The sequence below is a fragment of the Taeniopygia guttata genome, chromosome 1A (genome assembly GCF_048771995.1).
Source record: "Taeniopygia guttata chromosome 1A, bTaeGut7.mat, whole genome shotgun sequence".
Lineage (NCBI taxonomy): Eukaryota > Metazoa > Chordata > Aves > Passeriformes > Estrildidae > Taeniopygia > Taeniopygia guttata.
This window is the reverse complement of record NC_133025.1, coordinates 53,028,688-53,048,018: the sequence shown is the minus strand read 5'-3', so window position 1 is coordinate 53,048,018 and position 19,331 is coordinate 53,028,688. Positions and strand designations below refer to the sequence as shown.

Below are 19,331 nucleotides of genomic sequence, written 5' to 3'. Positions count from 1 at the left end.
TTGAAAAAATACCAGAAAAGTACTGAGTGTTATTTTTATCCCAGACCTTGATCTGCAATAGTGGCTCCAGGTGCAGCCCCAGGAGAAGTTATCCATCCTGCCAGCACCTGCAGATCGCGCTGCAGTTTAGCTGAGCTTTATTTGGGAATAAGCATTTATTCCCATTGAACATACATCTGCTGCCTTCAAGTCCCTAAAGAGGCTGGTTATAGCTAAACTATGCCCATGTTTTTGTGGACTCAGGTCTGCTCCACTTCTCACCACAGGGAGCTGAGAGATCTCATAGTGCTTCTAACAAGCTGCACTTTGAGGTTGTGGCCCTGAGATTTACTGATCTCAGTTGATCCGCAAAAACTGAGTGAGGTCCAGAGGATGGGAGGGGCCCAATCCTGTCTGTATTGTTACACTGATGTGCAGGCTCTTCATAGCTTAGCTGGCTGTTGAGCAGTTCAGATTTTCTCAGTTAATCTTGGCAAGTGTTTTCTCCTCCTGGAAACAGTCTGAGTGAACCAGCAGTTTGTCTCTGCTCAGGTGGTCCTTCTCTCTCCACAGACGCAGATAAGAGGGCACGAATCATGAAAAGCAAAACAGGAGCAGATGTTATCCATCAGGTTTAAAGTAGCAGTGTATGGTAGCTGCTTTAGCTCAGTCTCCTAAGAATACCTGGAGCAGCCTTCTACTCATCCTGTTTAACATCCATGTCTTCCTTTGAAAATGTTTGCATCTCCCTCACTCTTCTCCCAGCCCTCCTACGGGTTTGAAAGTTTAATTTAAGCTCCAGTGGTGTTGAGAGCAGCTTGGAAAAGGGGTTCTTAAATGGAGAACAGTCAAGGAGAGAGAGGGAAGAGCAGTGAGAGGCAGAAGTGGAAAAGAAGCTCAGGTGGAAGGAAGAGTTAAGGCTAACCTTAAAATAACTGGGATTACCTTAGACCCTCTATTGTATTAACCAGGGGCTGAGTGAACGTGGTGGTGTTAACAAGGTGAGTTAAGGGGTCATAACCACTTCTGAAGGGCACTGGGAAGAGGGACTGAAGTTGTGGGCTTGGACTTGCAGGTGCATAAAGAGAGGTGATGGAGAGCTGGAGTAAGAGAGTGCCTGGGAAAGCAGTATAAATTGAATGAAATTACAGTTTGTTCCTGAAAGCAGTGAGTCCCATGTACTGCCTTCCCCTGTGAACAAAGTTTGTTTTTAAACAAACAAAGCCAGAGATAAAGTTAGGTCATGAAGCAGGAAGTGAATATCCCTAAAAGCAGAAGAAGATGGGAAGAGGCTTTGTGAGACTTCCCTGTTTGTGCTAGTTGGGATACACATCAGTGGAAGATACCCATGGGATGGATTGCAGTAAAGGACATTGAGCAAACACCAGATCAAAGGTGTTTTAAGTATGGTCCTTACAAATGGCCCTTTGTACTGTGACCTGCTCCAGCTAGGATCAACCATCAGAAGGGGTTTAGAAACAACAGGATAAGCAAACTTTCATGAAATCAGTTTTATATTTGAAATGCAAAACTAAGACGGTTGAAAGCAGTTTGGGTGTCATTGTTAATCCCTAGGTCAGCAATGCTGATATAGCTCATAAAAGACAGGATATGTTCAAAGAGCAAAATCCACTGTTCATTGTCAGCGTGTTTGTGGAGGCAGTTGTGCCATGGAAGCATCCCCATGAACTGAAGGGCAGAAGCATTTGGCAGCTCTCCCTGCCTTGAGAAGAGAGATCCTGAAGCAGGCAACACTGCAGGTTGGAGGAGAAATCTTGAGCTCTTCATTCATGGATCCAGTGGGTGGAAGCTCCTGCAGAGTGTCTAAAATGACAGCTCTCTTAGCAAGAAACTGTAATTTAAGTGTACTACTTCTGTCAGGAATATCAGCTCTTCCTACATTATGTGTACTTGTCACTTTTCCCTGCTCCTAAGTCCATGTCACCTGGCAGCTCCGGAGAAGGACAACCTCTATGCAGTAAGCCAGAACATTATCTGCTGCCGTTGTTTCTCAGGAGCCATCAGACATCTCTGCTGTCTTGACTGAAATCAACAGGGAGCTGGCAGCAGTTCCAGGTACTGACTGAGTGGGCACCATGGATGCCTCTCACACCACCCTACTAAGAAAAATCAGCAACAAGTCTGTTTCTTCCCTTCACTTTGCCACTGAATTTTTTCAATCCTGCCTACTTACACATCAGAATGTGTTTCAGTGCTTCAGGACAGCCTGGGAGCACCCATTAGCCCTGGTCTGTAACCCACATAACTGCGTGTGCCATCTGGATACTTCCTGCTTGGATGTGGGCAGGGATGCATATACATGTATTCATAGGTATGTATAGAGGGAAATGCATGCATTCCTGCCCAGCTTCTTGGCATTATTTGTTCATCAAAGAGAAAATAAGCAGCTTATGAGAGCTAAAGTCCTGAGAACCATAACAGAATGGTAAGGATGGGCAAGCAGAAGTCAGGGGCAGCGGACAACAACAAGAAGCAGCACGGTGAGTGCAAACTTCAGGCGCTGTGTCCTACCTGAGCTGAGGAGGAGCTGGCCCTGCCGTGAGCAGCTCCGAGCTCAGCCTGTGCCACCGAGGCGGAACAGGCCGGGCCGTGTGCGGGACAGAGGGGCCCTGTTCCCGCCGGCAGCCGCAGGCACGGCTCCACGGAGCACACGGGCGCTGTGCCACGGAGCCTCACGGAGCACACGGGCGCTGTGCCACGGAGCCTCACGGAGCACACGGGCGCTGTGCCACGGAGCCTCACGGAGCACACGGGCGCTGTGCCACGGAGCCTCATGGAGCACACGCTCCTGGCTCCCCTGGCCTGCAGCTGAATGCCTCCACTCACTGCTGCCTGTCTGGCCACGGCCCCTCGGGCTGCGGGCTGGCACCTCTCCGCCTCGCCTCGCTGCTCAGGGACAGGGGAGATCTTCCCCATCTTCCCGTGCCCTCCGCGCTCGCCAAGGCCCCTGCCTGGAGCTGCAGGCGTGTAGCTCAGGGACGGCAGGGACCTGCTCCAGGGGCTCCCCATGCGGAGCAAGAGCTGGCTGAAAACTCAGTCCTGGAGCTCCGCTTTCTTCCCATCTTCGCTGGCATGCTGTAGCTGCAGGTGGGGTAAGGCAGATGACAAGGGTACGAGAGCGAGGAAGAGGGAGCCAGCCCTTTCAGCAGATAGAGAGGGAACTGATGAGAGGCTGGCGTGCCTTCAACATCTGTGAAAGGAGCAGAGGGCAGAAGAGAGCATTTGGCTGCAGCCAGAAAAAGATCCCAGAAGCCTGAGCTCAGAGGGGCCTTTTCTGCTCATTTTCTTTGCGAAGTTTAAAAAAGAATGAGCATTAAAAAAAAAAAAAAAAAGGAAAATAAGACGATGTGCAATTTCTTTCAGGCTGTAGTTGAAGTAACAGTTTGAAAAAAAAATAGCTGCCATTTAAAGAAACACTAAGAATTGGTTCTTTTATTGTAAAGCAACATTTAGTATGCAGTCTCTAAATAGATCTGTTATAAGATGAGACAGAGAACCCTTAGAAATCACAGCAAACACAGCTGTAGCGGTGAGGAAAATGAATAAGGCATCATGCTAATATTTGTACCTTCCAGTTGTCTTGAATGGCTGACAGAAGGGAGTTTTAACATTGTCCTTGTGCTCTGACGTAAGAAGAATTAACGTAGCAAGTCAGATGCTTAAAAATGCAACCAAGTCACCCTAGGCTTGTTAGGATTTAAGGAAGATTACCTAGGTGCATTTTCTGTTCTTTTATTTCTGTGCTGAGCATGTAGAGGAATCCAGGAGGACTGGAAGTTTCCAGCAAAGGCCTGGTGGTTGTATCTAGAGAATGTTGGATGTTGTCTGTGTGGAGCTGGCACAGTGGATGGACCATGTTGGCATTTGGGAAGAGATGTCAGTGGCCAACAGGGAAAGCAGACTTATGCATGTGTTCTTTGCGTCCCAGAGAAGCCTGAGGTAGAATCACTTGCAGTTGGCTATGGCAGTGGGTTCATTTTGGTGTACAAAGACTGAAACAGCTGGGGATTTTAACAGAAACAGAAAATATTGAAAAAGCAAATTATTTCCTCTCCTGTGTCATGGTACATCTTCTGACTTTTATCTTGATCCCTCTTTGGGCCCAATCCTGACAGAATTTTAGTTGGGCTGAAGGACTGCTGCTGGCTTGTTTGGGACTAAGCATCCCTCAGAGTTGGAGTCACTGGTGTTTATCTCAACAAAGAATAAATCAGACCTAGAAAGCTATTGATGAAGCAGGCTTTTTGTGTTAACCCATAATTTCTGTGCTACATTCTTCAGCAGGAAAGTTTCCTGGGAAGCCTGTTGTAATTAGGATTATAAATGAATGCTAGCATTTTAGTATAAGAGGCCTTTTGTCTTTTCAAGCAGGAGGTAATCTAATTCTTTTTGTAGAGCAGCAGAAAGGTGAAAAGTTTCCAGTTAACTGTAATTAAGGCCATGGAGAATGAGCAACCCTGGTAAGTCACCTTCTGTGAGCATTAGTGAGCAGCACAGTCAAACGTGCCAGAAAAAGTTCCCTTAGAACAGCAATGTTTAGTCTGAGCACAATATAATGTTACCAAGGGGAAGTAAAATAAACTTTATGTTAATTTGTGATAGTTTAGTCAAGGAGAAGAAAATCATTACCCAAAGGGTTTAGGTATTTTGCCAGTCTGTGCCAGGAGGAATTCATCCAGATCATTACAAGAAAAGAGAGCCATATTGAGATAGGAGATGCAATCTGTTCTTGTTTCTGGCACTGACCTGCTGGGAGGGTGAGATTAGCTTTCTCTTCCCTGTCTTCTCTGATCCTTGGCACCATCCAGTTATAAGTGAGGCTCACAGGGCAGAGCTTACAGGGCTACACGGGGCAAGCATCAGCACTCCTACTTCCAGCCTCTTACCTTGAAAATGACACAGCATTTCTTGGCGAGGGCCTGAACCTGCATCCCTGGCCCACAGGAGCAGCATTCACCTGACCTGCTCAGAGATATTGGAAGGGACATCCCACAGTGTCCCATTGTCCCAACCAAATGCCTGCTTGGATTGGGGAACAACTAACCGACACACTAAACATGTAATTGCAGGGTTCCCCTCTCCTCCAGGTGATTGCTAAAGCCCATTTAAGGAAACCAGCTATGCAGCAACTCTCCTGTTTCTCCTATTTGGGTTTCAAAAGCTCTGGGTGTGCTGCACACTGAGTTAAAAATTGGAAACATATTACCCAGATTTAGCATGGGACTGAGTAAATTGTATTCACTTAAAATAGCAGATATCCTGCTGAGAAAAAAAATAAGTATTTCTATTCCACTGTGTGACACCTAAGCTGCAACGTGGAGGTACAGGAGGAGGATTTGTGTTACTGAGAAATCCATAAATGTTGGCTGCCAGGTCAGAGCTGCTGAGGGGAGCACGGCACATATGTCCCAGGTAGCTCCAGGCATTCAGACCTCCTGTATCTCCTCCCCACGTCCTGTGCAGGGTTTCACACGGTTTCTGGATGGTGTTGCCTTTTCCTCAGGAGGGTTTCATTCACAGCGTTGACTGGCCCCTGCCTGGATGGCTCTGCAATGTTTGCTGAAAGCCTTGCTCATGGAGTGTATGGAATACTAAGGTTTATTATTATTATTAATAATAATAATAACATTAATAACAATTTATTTATAATACTGAGGTGGTGGTGTTGGTGGTATTGTTATTGTTATCGTTATTACTGACAGTAAGCTTAGCTTACAGAAGCCACCATCCCACGTTTGCAAAGCTTGAAAGACCTGCAGGACAACACCTGTCTGTGTGGTGGGATAATTTGAGTCCTTTTTTCTTCTTGGGCAGATGGATGTTCCCAATGCTGGACATCATTCTGTTTCACCACAGACTTATCTTACCTTTCTGTTGGGATCTATGCTGTATCTGAGTCTCTCTTGTTTAGCTCTGTTACTACTTGTCCTAACCAGACTGAGTCCAAATTATTCCTTTTCTCCTCGTGGAATTTCTTATGTATTTTTGTATTTACGTATCTACTCTATCCTGTTTCCTCACTCCACCCAGTTTATCTCACCCCTGTAACCACAGCTCCTTGCAACAGAGAAACAAATGTCAGTTTTTCCATTGTCTCCTAGATGCCAGCTATGTTAAACTGTTGTTTCTTACTCTGTTTTTTAAGGGCTACTCCCAGCTCCACCCTGGCTGACTCCATGTATGCCCAGCCCAGTGCTCCTCCTGGTGCATCATTTGCTGATGTCCCTGGCATGCCTTTTCCTAACCAATTCTCAAGCCTTTCCTTTAAGATCATATCTACAGTCCCCACAGTAAAGATGTAATAGCAGAGTGCAGCAGCTACAGGTCACTCACTTGGCTTCGAGAATCCCAGACCATGTGCTTGTCCCTGAGTTTGGGTTGTCCCAGTTAATGTTTCATCTATGCCCCGACTGTAACCTGGCAGCTGTGAGATAAAAAGTGGAAGCTTCTTTGACCCTGTCTGCTGTCCCTGGTGACTTGGAGACAGTCCAAGCCCTTGGCCCTTTCCCAAGCACCTGTGGACAACAGTAGTGTATCCTTGGAAAAGGAGAGTTAGAAGGACAGTGGTTGTGTCCCTGTGTGTTACAGGTTCCACACACCGGTCTGGAGAGCATGAGCTCAGCCCCAGCCATCAGAGCTGTGCATGTCTGTGTTTGTGTGTGTGTTGGAGGGGAAAGGACAGAGAGTTTTCATTTTAAAATTAAATTCATATGATAGCCAGACCTTCCAGCTTTTTCATGCAAACAGTGATTTATCACTGCACTTGCAGAATGAGCCGGGAGCAAACAGATTCATCACGTGCTGTCCTTTCGTGCAGAGCGGCAGTGAGCGGCTGTGGTGGCAGTGCAGAGGGGTCAGGTCCCACCACAGAGCCTCTGCCATGGGAAGGCAGCACAGCTCCATCCCCCTCACCCCACCATGGCTGCTGGGGTCCCAGCCTGGGGTTTCATCTGTTTCTTCTTGTTGTGAGAGGGAAAAAAAAAAAGAATTGACCATCTATTGCCCTTCTCCCCCTCCTTTTGTTTGGCTGCTGGAAGGACACTGCAAAGTGCTCTTTGTACACGCAACACAAAGCTCCAAACTCATCTTCTATAAATTGAATCCCAATAAGCCCACCAGCATGAAGATTGATTGCTTTAAGTGTTCCCAGCTCAAGACTTCTCCAGCCCTCCATGAAGATTTCTTACCTCTTGCATGTATTGCACTTAAACTCAGTCACTTCATTTTTGCCTTCCCCATGTTTATAATATTTCCCCAGAGCTTCAGAACAGCAACATGCATATCAGCATATCCTTCATCTTCAATAAAGCCAGGCCATAGGTCTTTCTGCATGATCTTCCTCAGGACTTCCAACTTTTCCTTCTACTTGTTCAGAGGAGACACTTTACAAAATTTATACATTTATCTTACAACCCCTATGTATGGTATGAGTCCTGATACCAAATAGCTCCTCTTAGGGAGAATGGGAATGGACAGGCTTCCCAAGATGTTTGGGATTATACAGGAGAAGGTGGCATTGGAAGGGAGTTGGTTCTTTTTTTCTTGGATTAGTGTCTTGTGTGACAGTTTTAGCCTGATTAAAAAGCCGGTTTTCGTCTACAGCTGCGCCATTTGGTGTCAGTCTCTGATTTTTCAAGATTTTGCATAATTTAGCCTCCCTGTGGTATTTTACTTTCTCTCCAAGATGAAAAGGCCAATACTTAATAACCTAGTTGTGAAGTTTTCCAAGGATAGTGTGGCTGCATGTGTGTCTGCTGCCAGGTTTTGCCTGGTTCAGTGTTGTTTTTTTTTCTAGCACCCAAGCAATACTTGTCTAGTACCTGGTCAAAGAAGAGTAAATACCAAACTTGATGTGGGTTTGGGGTTTAATAAAATCATTGTAGTCCCCACAGTAATGCTGAATTATCTCACCCTTCTCTGCTGTACCCTTCTCTGAGTACACACAGACACACAGGGACAAAGTTGGGGAAGTGCATAGGAAGAAGGAGGGAATGTATCAAGCAATTCAGGATTTTTGGCAATACAGTGTTAGCAGCTACTGTGTATGACTATTGTTCTTTCAAGAGCTTTGATCCTTCTTTTCATAGCCCTGGTGCATTCTCTGTAATGGGAACTGAAAATTGTGTGGTTATCTTGGTTTGCAATACAGAGAATTATTAAAAAAAACCCAAACATATTCAGCCTAATCTTCTCCATAGGGCAGTAGGTTCAATGTATGAAGTGGAGAAAATAAGACAGCTTTGTAATATTTCAAGAGTTTCCTTCAGAGGATGTAATTTGCTTCTAAAATGTTCTCACTAGGTAAAAACACTTCTAAGTTAATATTAGTTTTATCTTTTATTATCCTGTCACTCTGTAGAGACATTTTCATAGCAAATTCATATTCCAGTTTGTCTGTCCACAAGTTTTCAGGGAAGATGTTAAGCATTTCCATCTTCAGGACACCCAATATACTTTCTCTGAATGAATATTAATTTTTTGTATGCTCCTCCTTTGAGTGCTCAGAGTTTTCGAAAAAGTTAAGTCAAAATTAATATGCCATGAAATGTGAAGTAAATCAAAGTATGAAAAGTTGCAAAGCTATTACTTTAAAAAAATGTTGCAGTTCAGGTCAGTTAAATAAAATCCCTTTATCAAAAATGCAATTGTTCTTTTAGATACAGTGTTTTGATTTGCACAGCTACAATTATCTGACTGTCAACTGTAGAAATCTGCACAGAGTAATAATTATTTGTGATTATTTGAGAAATACTTGGACTGTCAAGTATGAAAAATTGCTGGTTCCCCATTATTGTCTAATGCACATTTTGAAGAATACAATCTAGAACTTGGTGTATAGTACATATATACACTAAGCAGGGTAGTTATGGATGCAAAAGCCAAGTCTTAAAATAGTCTAAACCATGTTTATAATTTCAAGGCTCTCTATCAAGGTTTCAAGAATCTTATTCACACCTTCTATGTGCAAACAGGATTGGAAACATGCTTGCATGTAACCTCATACTCAAAAATCCCTCACCCTTTTAGCATCTGGGAAAACAAAAGTATTGCTGAAAAGCATTTTGTATATTGAATAACAAACACCTCCTAGAATTCAGATGGTGTAATTGATGGGCTGGGGGAAGGAGAGCTGATAATAACTGAGATTTCAGACAACTGACTCTCTCGATGTCACACAACAAGGACCATTAGTGCCACCTGTAGTTTGTCTATCTGACACTTCTCACTTTAAGACCTTTCTTTCTGTGGATTCTGAGGCTGCTATACACACTCCTTCTGGACAAATACTATTAAGAAGAATTTGGTGGAGATTAGCTCTGTTTTTATCAGTGCTGGACAGCCCCAGCTGAGTGTCAGCTGGATTTTAGTTGATGGACCACAGGTGATGGGAGTTCTCAGCAACTAGCACAGTTCTAGCACAGAACACAAACCAAACCTCTGAACACAAAGGTAACTGAAGAATTAAAGGGAGATACAAAGTCTTTGTTAAAGCAAAATTGAAGAGAAAAGCCAATTTAGCAAGGAATGGGCTTGCAAAACTAATTTGCATAATTTTGCCCTTCAGTCTGCCATGATCAAGTGTCATGTTAGGACTTCAAGCATAGGCTGGTTGTGAGCCTGGTTACAGTAATACAGAACTAGCTGCAGGCAATGCACTAGAAATAGCCAAAACCCTGTCTGGTAAATGTGGAGGGTACTGCTTTCCACCATAATTTTTATAGTGAGACAGAATTTAATTAATGGGCTTTTTGAGTGACACTTCAGTATTTCCAGCCTTCTATTAAAAATCTGCTTTCAGTGCAGGTAGTTGTGTGAATTGAATTGATCTCTGCACTTAGTTTTCAGTAGACTACTATATTCAGGAAAAAAAATCCCTGTGTTTAAATCTGTACTTGCTTCTTGGCCGTCAAGCTTGGAAGGGTCTTCAAAGATTACTTTATCCTGCTGTGCTTAAGTAACCAGAAGGAAATACCTCCCATCTCATTACTCTGGTTTACCTTGAATAACCTTAGCCTGCAATGAGTTGATGATTGCCAGTTGGTCAGCACATGCATTTCTGGTCAGTACATTCTCTAGAACTCTCCACAGAACGCCCTCCTGCCCCCTCCACACACCCACATGCACACCCCACCTTCCACTGAACGGGAAACATCCACAAGGGCAGAGTGCACTGGACTTTCCTCCCTTCTTGTTACTTTGGGACTGATGGAGATGAGAAGCTTCTGGGATCAGTGTCCCCAGACTACTTTTTTCTTTTCCTTCTTTTAATGCCACTGAGCTTAGAAGTCTCCTGCTGCTCATGTCACTTCACTGTTCAACTTGGTTGCTGCATCAGAAAAGGAAGGAAAGCTTTGATCTTGACATGCCCTTCTTCTCTATCCCCCTTTACAACTTCAGCAGGAAAACAAAAATATGATTAAGTGCATCTCTGGTGTCAGTTCTTTCAGGGGAGAACAGCTGCTTTTATCAGATGTCTTCCCAAAACCCTTAATGACCTGAAGTCCAAGTTGAACTGTCACAGAACACATCCGAGCACAGACTTTATCACCATCCCCACACTGCTCTCAGGGTAATCTGCGCACAGACTTAAAAGTCTCCTCTCCCAAAGTGGATTTAGGCCATTACTTATTGTGGTTTCTAGAACTGAGGGGTCATCTGGTGATGAGCACAGGCATGGCCATCAGTGTCCAGGCAGCAGCTGCATGCTCACAACTCTGCTGTAGCCACATCTGTTACAGCTTTGGAGGAAGAGAAGTCCATGACCCTAATTGTTTTCTTGTCCTTCACCATCCATGGGTTTAAAGATATCAATTCCTTGGATCTTCTCTCTGGCTCCTTAAATTTGTGGGGTATATTTTCCACATTAGCTGTGAGCACATTTGCACATTTCCCTGGCCAAGTGGACCTCCAGTTTAAACAAATATGTTTCCAGTCTCATTTAAAGTTAGTGTTTTTCTAGTTCCCCTCATCGGCTTCAGGAGTGAGATTGTTATGTGGCTTAAAAGCTTTGCCTGTAACTTTGAATGAAAATAAACCATATTAACATCAGATAACTCACTGTTAATGTATAGTTTCAAAATACTAAATTGAAAATGTTCTTATGGTTCGCTTGCATGGTGCTGTAGACTCTAGGGGCCACAGACCATGTCCTTTGTGAAAAGGAGAGTGTGGTTTTTTCAGGATTCCGTTAAAGTCTCTCAGGTGCCTTACCTGGCCTTTCACTAGAGCAGGGTCAGTGTGGCTTTCCTGTCAGCTACTCCTTCAGCAAGAGGGCTGTTGCCATCAAACCTCGAGGAGAGCCAGCAGGACTCTGTGTCTCTGGGGGAAGCAGGTAGGTCAGCCCTTCCAGGGTGCATCAGGTGTGTTAAGTACAGAAGATATGGGCTTTGGTACACTTGGCATTGTTCTAAGGCAGTCACTAGATTGGCCTTTTATCTTTTTTCTTGTTTCAGTAAACTGAAGTCAATAGGATAGAATAAAAAGGAAGTCAAGCTTTCTATTTCCTACGTGGTCCTTCATCCATCAGCCACTCCAAAGGGTGCTGTCATTGATGAGGATTGGACAATCCCCTTTAACTGTTGCATTGCTATTTAATATGCATTCTGTGTGCCCCCAGGCAGGCCAGAGCATATGCACAGCTCACCCTGGGGTGTTGCTATATACTTAGTAAATGTGGCTTTCCTGCCATTTCTTCATATTTTTTTCCATGTTAAAAAGAACTAGAAGAAAGTACCACTTGAAAATGCACAAGTGTAATCTTCTAAATGAATTTAATGTAGTACAAGCTCATTGGTAATTGCAAATACTAAGGCTGCGTTTTTCCCGTTACTCTAAATGTCTGAAAATTTCATTAATGTTAATGTATGGGAAAGAAGTGCTTAGCCTCTTGATGGAGGAATGAAATCAGGAGCAAAGCACAGCTCTACAAAGATTCATCTGCAGATTAGGATCTGAAGCAACCATTAGATTATCAAATCTGACCTTCTATTTAATACAGACCATAGAATCTCATCTACTTAATTCTGTATTTATCCTAAGAACAGCACCAGAAAATCAGATACGGTGCATTAACATATTACAATGTAGCAATATATTCAGGCATTTCTTTCTTTTTTTTTTTACTCTAAAACCTGGGGCAAACAGCACTCCTGTGCTATATGATTTTTGATGAAAATCTGCCGGAGGAGAGATTTCAGCTTTTTATCTGCAAAGGAGAATTTGTATGTCTGTGTGTTTGCATAGGGTATAGTTTAGTTCTTTGAAAATTATTGACTGGTAACTAACCAGTATACAGCTGTTTGAGATCCATTACTTCTGTTTTGCTCTGAGGACATAATAAATTGAAATAGGGATTTTTAATTATTTTTTTCAACAGAAAAAGTAATTTTCTTGAAAAATCTGTTTGGTCTTTGACAACTGCTTTCTAACATCTAATTTGGAAACTCCGTGCCAGTCAGTTTTCCTAGGAAGCACAAAGCACATTTCACATCTGGCTTCTCATCTCTTTGACTATAACATAAAACTGCCCTTGAAGTGCACCTGGGAGATATCCAGGGGGATACCACACACACACAAAAGACAAGACAAGCTGTCTAAAAGAGTTGCATTGGGCTACTGCACATTTTAACCACTAGCCAGCATTTTACTGAACAGGGGAGCAAAAGAGATGAGGAGAGCATCCAGAAATTCAGAGGAGAAGTGGTGGGTGGCACTGTGCAAAATACAGAGGTCCCAAGCTTGGCACATATACACTCTCTTGAAGAAAAAGTCCTCCTACCCAGAGGTGAACTGTACCAGCCCCTTGGTGTTGCTCACACCATGGAAACATTTCTCTGCAACCCACCACAGCCCAGACAGAGGGAGAGTCTCTGTTGCTCACGTGCTGCAAAAGCTTTTGCTGCCCCTTGGGTGGGTGAAACTTGGGCTCTTAGCACTAGTCTGTAACAAAGCAATTTCTGTTTCCTTTCTCTGCAACGCTCAGAAATCCTACGACTGGTTTGGTCCCATTTTGGAGTTTCATTTGGGTTTTGACTCTAAAGTTCATTTAGATTCTGTTCTTTGAGTTTTGATAGATTTTTAAAATATGAATCATGGCTAAGTACTGCTTTTGAAAGCAGAGATCCAAAGGAACATATATAGCAGATGCTTAGAGTCTACATGGCCTCAAATACTTCTTTTCAGTGTCCTTGTTTCATGTTAAATCAACAAGAAGGTACAAAATAAATACTTTTGAAAGATTCAGCATACAAGAAGGAATCTCAGACTTCCTTGCCTATCAAATAGGAAGGTCAATACATGCATGAATTTTTGTCTTTGAGGCTAAATTAATTATTGAGCATAAGATTCTTTGAAATTCATGGGTAAATTGTGTTACATAAATGTAAATAACATTACTAAAATCTTCCTACTGTTGCTTCAGTGCAGTTTATTCTCAATAAGTAATAAGGTATTTGTAGCAGTGAGGATAGGGCTGCACAGCAGAGTGCCATGCAGAGACATTTCTGAATAATCAAACACAGGAGCCCTGTACTGGCATGGTCATCTGAATCAATCTTCCTCTTGGAGAGTTGCACGAATATCTGTGGGCTTTGTTTATTCTGGCCATAGCCATAGAAGCGATATTCAAGGTCATAGCCAAGAAACAAGCCACGACTATTAAATTTTCTAACCAAAAAGACACCAGTAACAAGAACACACACTATTTTCATTTTGTCAAATTTTCCAGTGTCTTCCTACCCCATCTCAGCAGCAAAACATCCAACACTGCTGTAGCTGTGGGTTTAAGCGCAGAATGGAGGCAAAATTTGTTTTCCAGGCCTAAGAGATGCAGTGACCACATCTCAGGATAAGGGTTCTGTAAATACACTTGCCACCATGCTGTGTGAGCACTTGTGCTCCTTAATATTGTCTTCAAAGCAAAGCTCTGGATGCTCTGTGAACAACACGTAATCAGTGTGTATCAAGAAGTTTGGAGACAAAACCAGTTTATCTTCTAGAACAGTATCAGTTGTACTCAGCAACATAATGAATTATTCCATGCAGGGAAAGATATGCATTTCTATGAATTTGTATAATAAGCGAAAAAGACATTGAGAGTTCCCAGCCCTTGACCTACTGGTGCCTGTGCTTCTTTTGCAGTTGTCCAACACAGCAATTCTTCATCAGATCAGACGAGACCAAGTGACGGACACGTGCCGAGCAAACAGCGTGTCCAGCAGGAAGCGCCGTGTGCTGACACCCAATGATCTCAAGCACCTGGTTGTGGATGAGGATCATGAAATGATCTATTGCTATGTTCCCAAAGTGGCCTGCACAAACTGGAAGAGAGTCATGATGGTTTTGACGGGAAGAGGCAAGTACAGCGATCCGATGGAAATCCCGGCCAACGAAGCCCATGTGTCTTCAAACCTGAAGACCCTCAACCAGTACAGCATCCCAGAGATCAACCACCGCTTGAAAAACTACATGAAGTTCCTCTTTGTTCGCGAGCCTTTTGAAAGACTGGTGTCAGCCTACAGGAACAAGTTCACCCAGAAGTACAACATTTCCTTCCACAAGCGATACGGCACCAAAATCGTGAGGCGCCAGAGGAAAAATGCAACCCAGGAAGCTCTGCGGAAAGGTGATGATGTGAAATTTGAAGAGTTCGTGGCATATCTCATCGACCCACACACCCAAAGGGAAGAGCCCTTCAATGAGCACTGGCAGACTGTGTATTCCCTCTGCCACCCTTGCCACATCCACTACGACCTCATAGGAAAGTATGAAACGCTCGAAGAGGATTCGAATTACGTTCTCCAGCTGGCGGGAGTAGGCAACTACCTGAAATTCCCCACCTATGCAAAGTCTACGAGAACTACTGATGAAATGACCACAGAGTTCTTCCAGAACATCAGCTCCTTGCACCAAACGCAGCTGTATGAAGTCTACAAACTTGATTTTTTAATGTTTAATTACTCAGTGCCAAGCTACCTGAAATTGGAATGAGGGATGGGTTGGGGGGAAAGAGGGGAGAGAAAGCCTGTTTTATTTAAGATTTTTATTTGTCATAATAAATATGGAGAATGGGTTATTTTGTAAATTAATATTTTCTTTTTTTGAATGATGCTGCGAGCAGCACAGTCAAAATTATTTAAATCAACTGTAAGAAAGGACAGCTCTCTTTGCAGGGTAACGGGATTGTGACGATCTAGCTGTAGAAATGAATTATACTGCTACACTGTTTAAGCAAATGTTAATTGTGTTCTGGTGAATTTCATTGATTTTGCATTCCTCCAGTTCTAATTAATGTTATTTATACTTATTTAAAACATTGTCTCTTAGTAGGTTTCACTTCAGCAGCAGAGATAGGATAACATGTGGACAAAAGGAGTCTGGTTTTGTGCTTTCCTCGACTGAGCTTGCTCTGGGTAATAATATTCTTCCATTAGGCATTGATGCAGGTAAATATGGAGATGGTTCTGGAACCACACACTTTGAGAAGATTGGTGAAAATAATTTCTTTAGAAAGTGATGTTGTGCTCCATACTAGTACAAAATCTGACTTTCCAGGCCTGAAAAGGAAAAGTAACTCAGATTTGGATAGATTTGTGAGTATCTAAAAATCATGACTGAAAGAAATGTGAATGTATTCCTTAGGAAGAGAAACCATGAGCCTTTTATAAGTCTTAATGAGTTTTTGGAGAATATGACCACTCCCGCTCTTAATTTTAAGCTTCCCAGCCCAAATTGAATTGGAGATGGTCCATCAGAAAAGAATCAGCATTTGGAAAGTGACTGTAAGAGATTTTTTGAATGCCCAAAGCAATTGGCATTGACTTAATTCATATCCAGGATGGAGCTGTGGGGACATCCATCCTCTTCAAGTCGTGCCTCCTTAATTGATCCTAAGATGGGCAACCAAAACTGGCTGGAGAGACAGTGGTAATGATATGTTGCTGTAAACAATCTGGCATGTCATTTGAAAACTCAAAAGTCATCTTCATGTTGATTCTCTAAGCATGCAAGGCAATAAAAACGGTCTCATCTTCCTACATGCTGGTTTCATGGCTTTTTCCTAGGGAGAAGAACAAGAAGCCTTCTTTTTTAGTTGATGCCTAAATGCCATTGAAAGGAATTTTTCTAAGTTCCAATGAGTTAGAAATTCATCTAAGTCATCTCTAGTGTAAGACCATGACATTTTTTCTCAGGGGGAATGTCTCAGTAGCAGTTGTTTTGTGTTTAACAGCTTTTTGGGATGGCAGGTTGTTTTGGGTAAGCAAATAGTAATCTATACACGGCAGATGAACAATAAAAAATGGGAGTTCAGTGTGGATATGTTAGCCAGCTAGTGGGAGAAGAAGTTCAGGCTTCTCCAGATGTTTGCTTCAGTTGGATGCAGGTGAGGGAATGCTCTTTAGCCACCTCAGTGCCTGCAGGCAGCCGATGGGCAAAAAGAGGAAGAGGCTGAGTTGAGGCACTTGTGAAAATAGAAATTCTGTTTTAAATTTGATAGATGATTAAAAATGGGGGGTTTAACTTGCCTGCTTGTCAATCTTATGACCAAAACAAACTCTTTCAAAATGACTGATGATTTAAATAAACTCAGCTGAAAGCAGAGCTGTTTCAACAGTATCAGAACCATATCCTGAAAAATGTCAAATTGTACAGTAGCCAGTAATATCCACTGAATTATATTAGTTCCCAGGACACAAATGTGATTAAAGAAAAAAAAATAGTTTGCATTTTATTGGATAAAAATAAGTTGCTGAATAAATCTCACTGAAAAACAAATTAACATAACAAACAGCAATTGAAGTATTTTCATAATTTGATTTGGTCTTAGGCAAGATTCGGATCATTCTTTTTTATATCATACCATACAAATAAATCTCTTATCCATTCTGGAACAATCACAGTTTTCATAACCCAGCCCCTATTTATAACCTGGAGCACTGGGCTAGTGGCTGACAAGGGGCTGGCTGGCTGACCCCTCTGCATTCCTGACCCATTGCTGATTACAGATTATTGTTTTACTTCAAAGCAGTTTAGTCTCTCTTAGAGTGTGTGGAACTGTACCTCTCAAAGTGCCCTGGCTCTCTTATGTTCCTAGTTCAATGGTTGTATGTTTGTTAAAAAAACAACTGTCTGAGGCAGGTTTCCCTTTTCCCCCCACAATACTTCCTACAAGCTATTTGTGTGCTAGTTTGGTCTTGCATCCAACAGTGCTCATATTTTGGTCCAATTTTCTTCTCAGTCAGCTCTTAATCCATCCAGCAGAATGTGATGTGATTTTTTTCACTTAAGACAAAAGTTGCATCAGAAAGAAAATATTTAAAGAACAGGGTGTGCTTCCCCCTTTCTTTTTGTACTTTTCTCTGGCATCATCACCACATTTTTATGCATTCTGACATACTCTCTGTAGTTTCACAGCTTTGGAGAAACCAAACCTCCTTATGGTAGCTGTGATAGAAAAGCTTTAGGTGAAAAATGTGTTCAGGAGATCTGAGAGGTGACCATTGCTCCAATCAGGATTTTTAGCAACAGCTTTGGGTTGGATTACCCAAATTCTGTCTCCCCACAGAGGTAGCTCTATGGGTGGATGCTCAGCACTTAGGAGACTTTTATGTGGACTTCAGTGGGTACTTGAAGTCACTGCTTTTGAAAAACCTTGATCCCAAACTACTACAGCCTGGCTATTTAGTGCATTATATCTATTTGGAGGTGCTTGAATGGGCTGTAGATCTGTGTTTAAAATGAACAGCTGACATGCTGATTATGGTTGTGTCCTGGGCAGTGAGCAGCAAGCCCTCACCAGCTCAGAGCAGGATGACAGATGTTAAGGAATAGCCATTTCTTTTGGTCTACTGGGTGTGCTGTTTTGACTGAGTCAAAAAAACCTCTCTTTCCACTGCAGCCACACAGGAGGACATCCAGGATTGTTCCTGCTCATGTCAGTGAGCTGCAGTGGGGGGCAGCCAGGGAACCAGGTTGGTTTTACCCTCTAACTCTTCAAAGGGTTTCCCAGCTGGAGGAGAAGAGGGGCTGGTGTGCTCCTGAGTTCTGCCTCTCTCCCAGCTCCATTTCTGCTGTGGCCACAGCTGATCCTGGGTGACAAACGGGCAGCACGGAGCCAGAGCGAAATGTAAAATACAGACATGCCCATGGGGCTGCAAGGGCCACCGGAGAAGCTGTTGTTGTAGAAGGGTGTGCATGAATTATGTCGAGTAGTGATGAGCACAGAGAGGACCCAGTGGGGGAATTCCTGCTCCCCTCTGTCCCCAGCCCCCTCAAAGCTGCTGGAGCAGTGATCCTCATCTCTGAGCAGCTGTTGCCTCCCTGTCATTTGGCAGGGCCATCGCTGAGCCCAGCAGTGCTGGTGGCTCCGTACTTGGCATGATACCCACAGCTGAGGGGTCATTCCCCCAAATGGCAACAAGCACCTTAACCTGGTTAAGTGAAGGCTGAATTTGGCCCATCTGAGTGTGGTGGTGACTTCTGGGTGGTGGGATGTTCCCCCCAAACCTGGCTCAGCCCATGCTTCAGCCTCTTCTTCATAAACCATGTCCATTATGACAGAAATGTGCAAACAGCCTGAACCATGCGCTGTGCAAGACAAGTGAAATAAATAATCCACAAGCAGAAGTGCTTTTAGAAGTAAGTTGACCCCCGATGTTTTAGGGTTTCACTGTAGTCTGCTGCACTTTTCAGGTACAAAAAGGGACTGTCCTTACTATTACTCTTGTTACAGAGAGTGTTATTTTCTTACATGCATGCACAATACAATGTGTACGAATAATTTAACATCAATGTGGGGTTGGATTTTTTCTTTTAACCTATTTGTATGCAGTAGAAGGCTTGTTGTAGAAAAGTATCTCCTCATACTTAAATATACTGTTAATAAAGCAAAGAAGATAAATTATACATTGCCAACACAAGTGTGAACTGCTCATGAATCTTTCCTTAAAAAAGCCATTCAAGCCTGATTATTTTTCTAAATAACTTCAATTAAATTGAAGAAAGAAAATTCCTCTCTGTGTGCTTTATTTATGGCTCATGCTTTCAGGATGGATTTTTCAGGGTGGGATTTTTGTCTGCACAGCTTTGCTTTCTCACCTGCCTTATTGTATATTGTAGGCAGGACACACTGAAAACTCAAAATTAGCTACTCCTGTGGACCAGGAGAAATCCCTTGGTGGGCTGGGGGTCAGTGGGCAGAGCAGCCAGGGAACCGAGCCCAGGCAAGGGGGAGCCAACAGCTGCAGAGGCAACCATGGAGGGAGGGAGGGAGGGAGCTTTGCAAAATTGAAATCACTTGCGCACAAAGCCAGAAACTTCAATTTTTGGGGTAA

At 43.2% G+C, this 19,331-nt stretch overlaps 1 protein-coding gene across 2 annotated transcripts in view; it reads left to right on the top strand.

Annotated features, from left to right (window-relative positions):
- CHST11 (carbohydrate sulfotransferase 11) overlaps window positions 1-19,006 on the top strand; it is a 158,400-nt gene extending 139,394 nt beyond the window's left edge. For both annotated transcript variants that reach the window (XM_072923466.1, XM_012569233.5), the window contains exon 3: window positions 14,140-19,006. In XM_072923466.1, the coding sequence (XP_072779567.1) occupies window positions 14,140-14,988 (849 nt within the window). In that variant the 3' untranslated portion in view covers window positions 14,989-19,006. The remainder of the gene's footprint in view (window positions 1-14,139) is intronic.
- The last annotated feature ends 325 nt before the right edge of the window (window positions 19,007-19,331 follow it).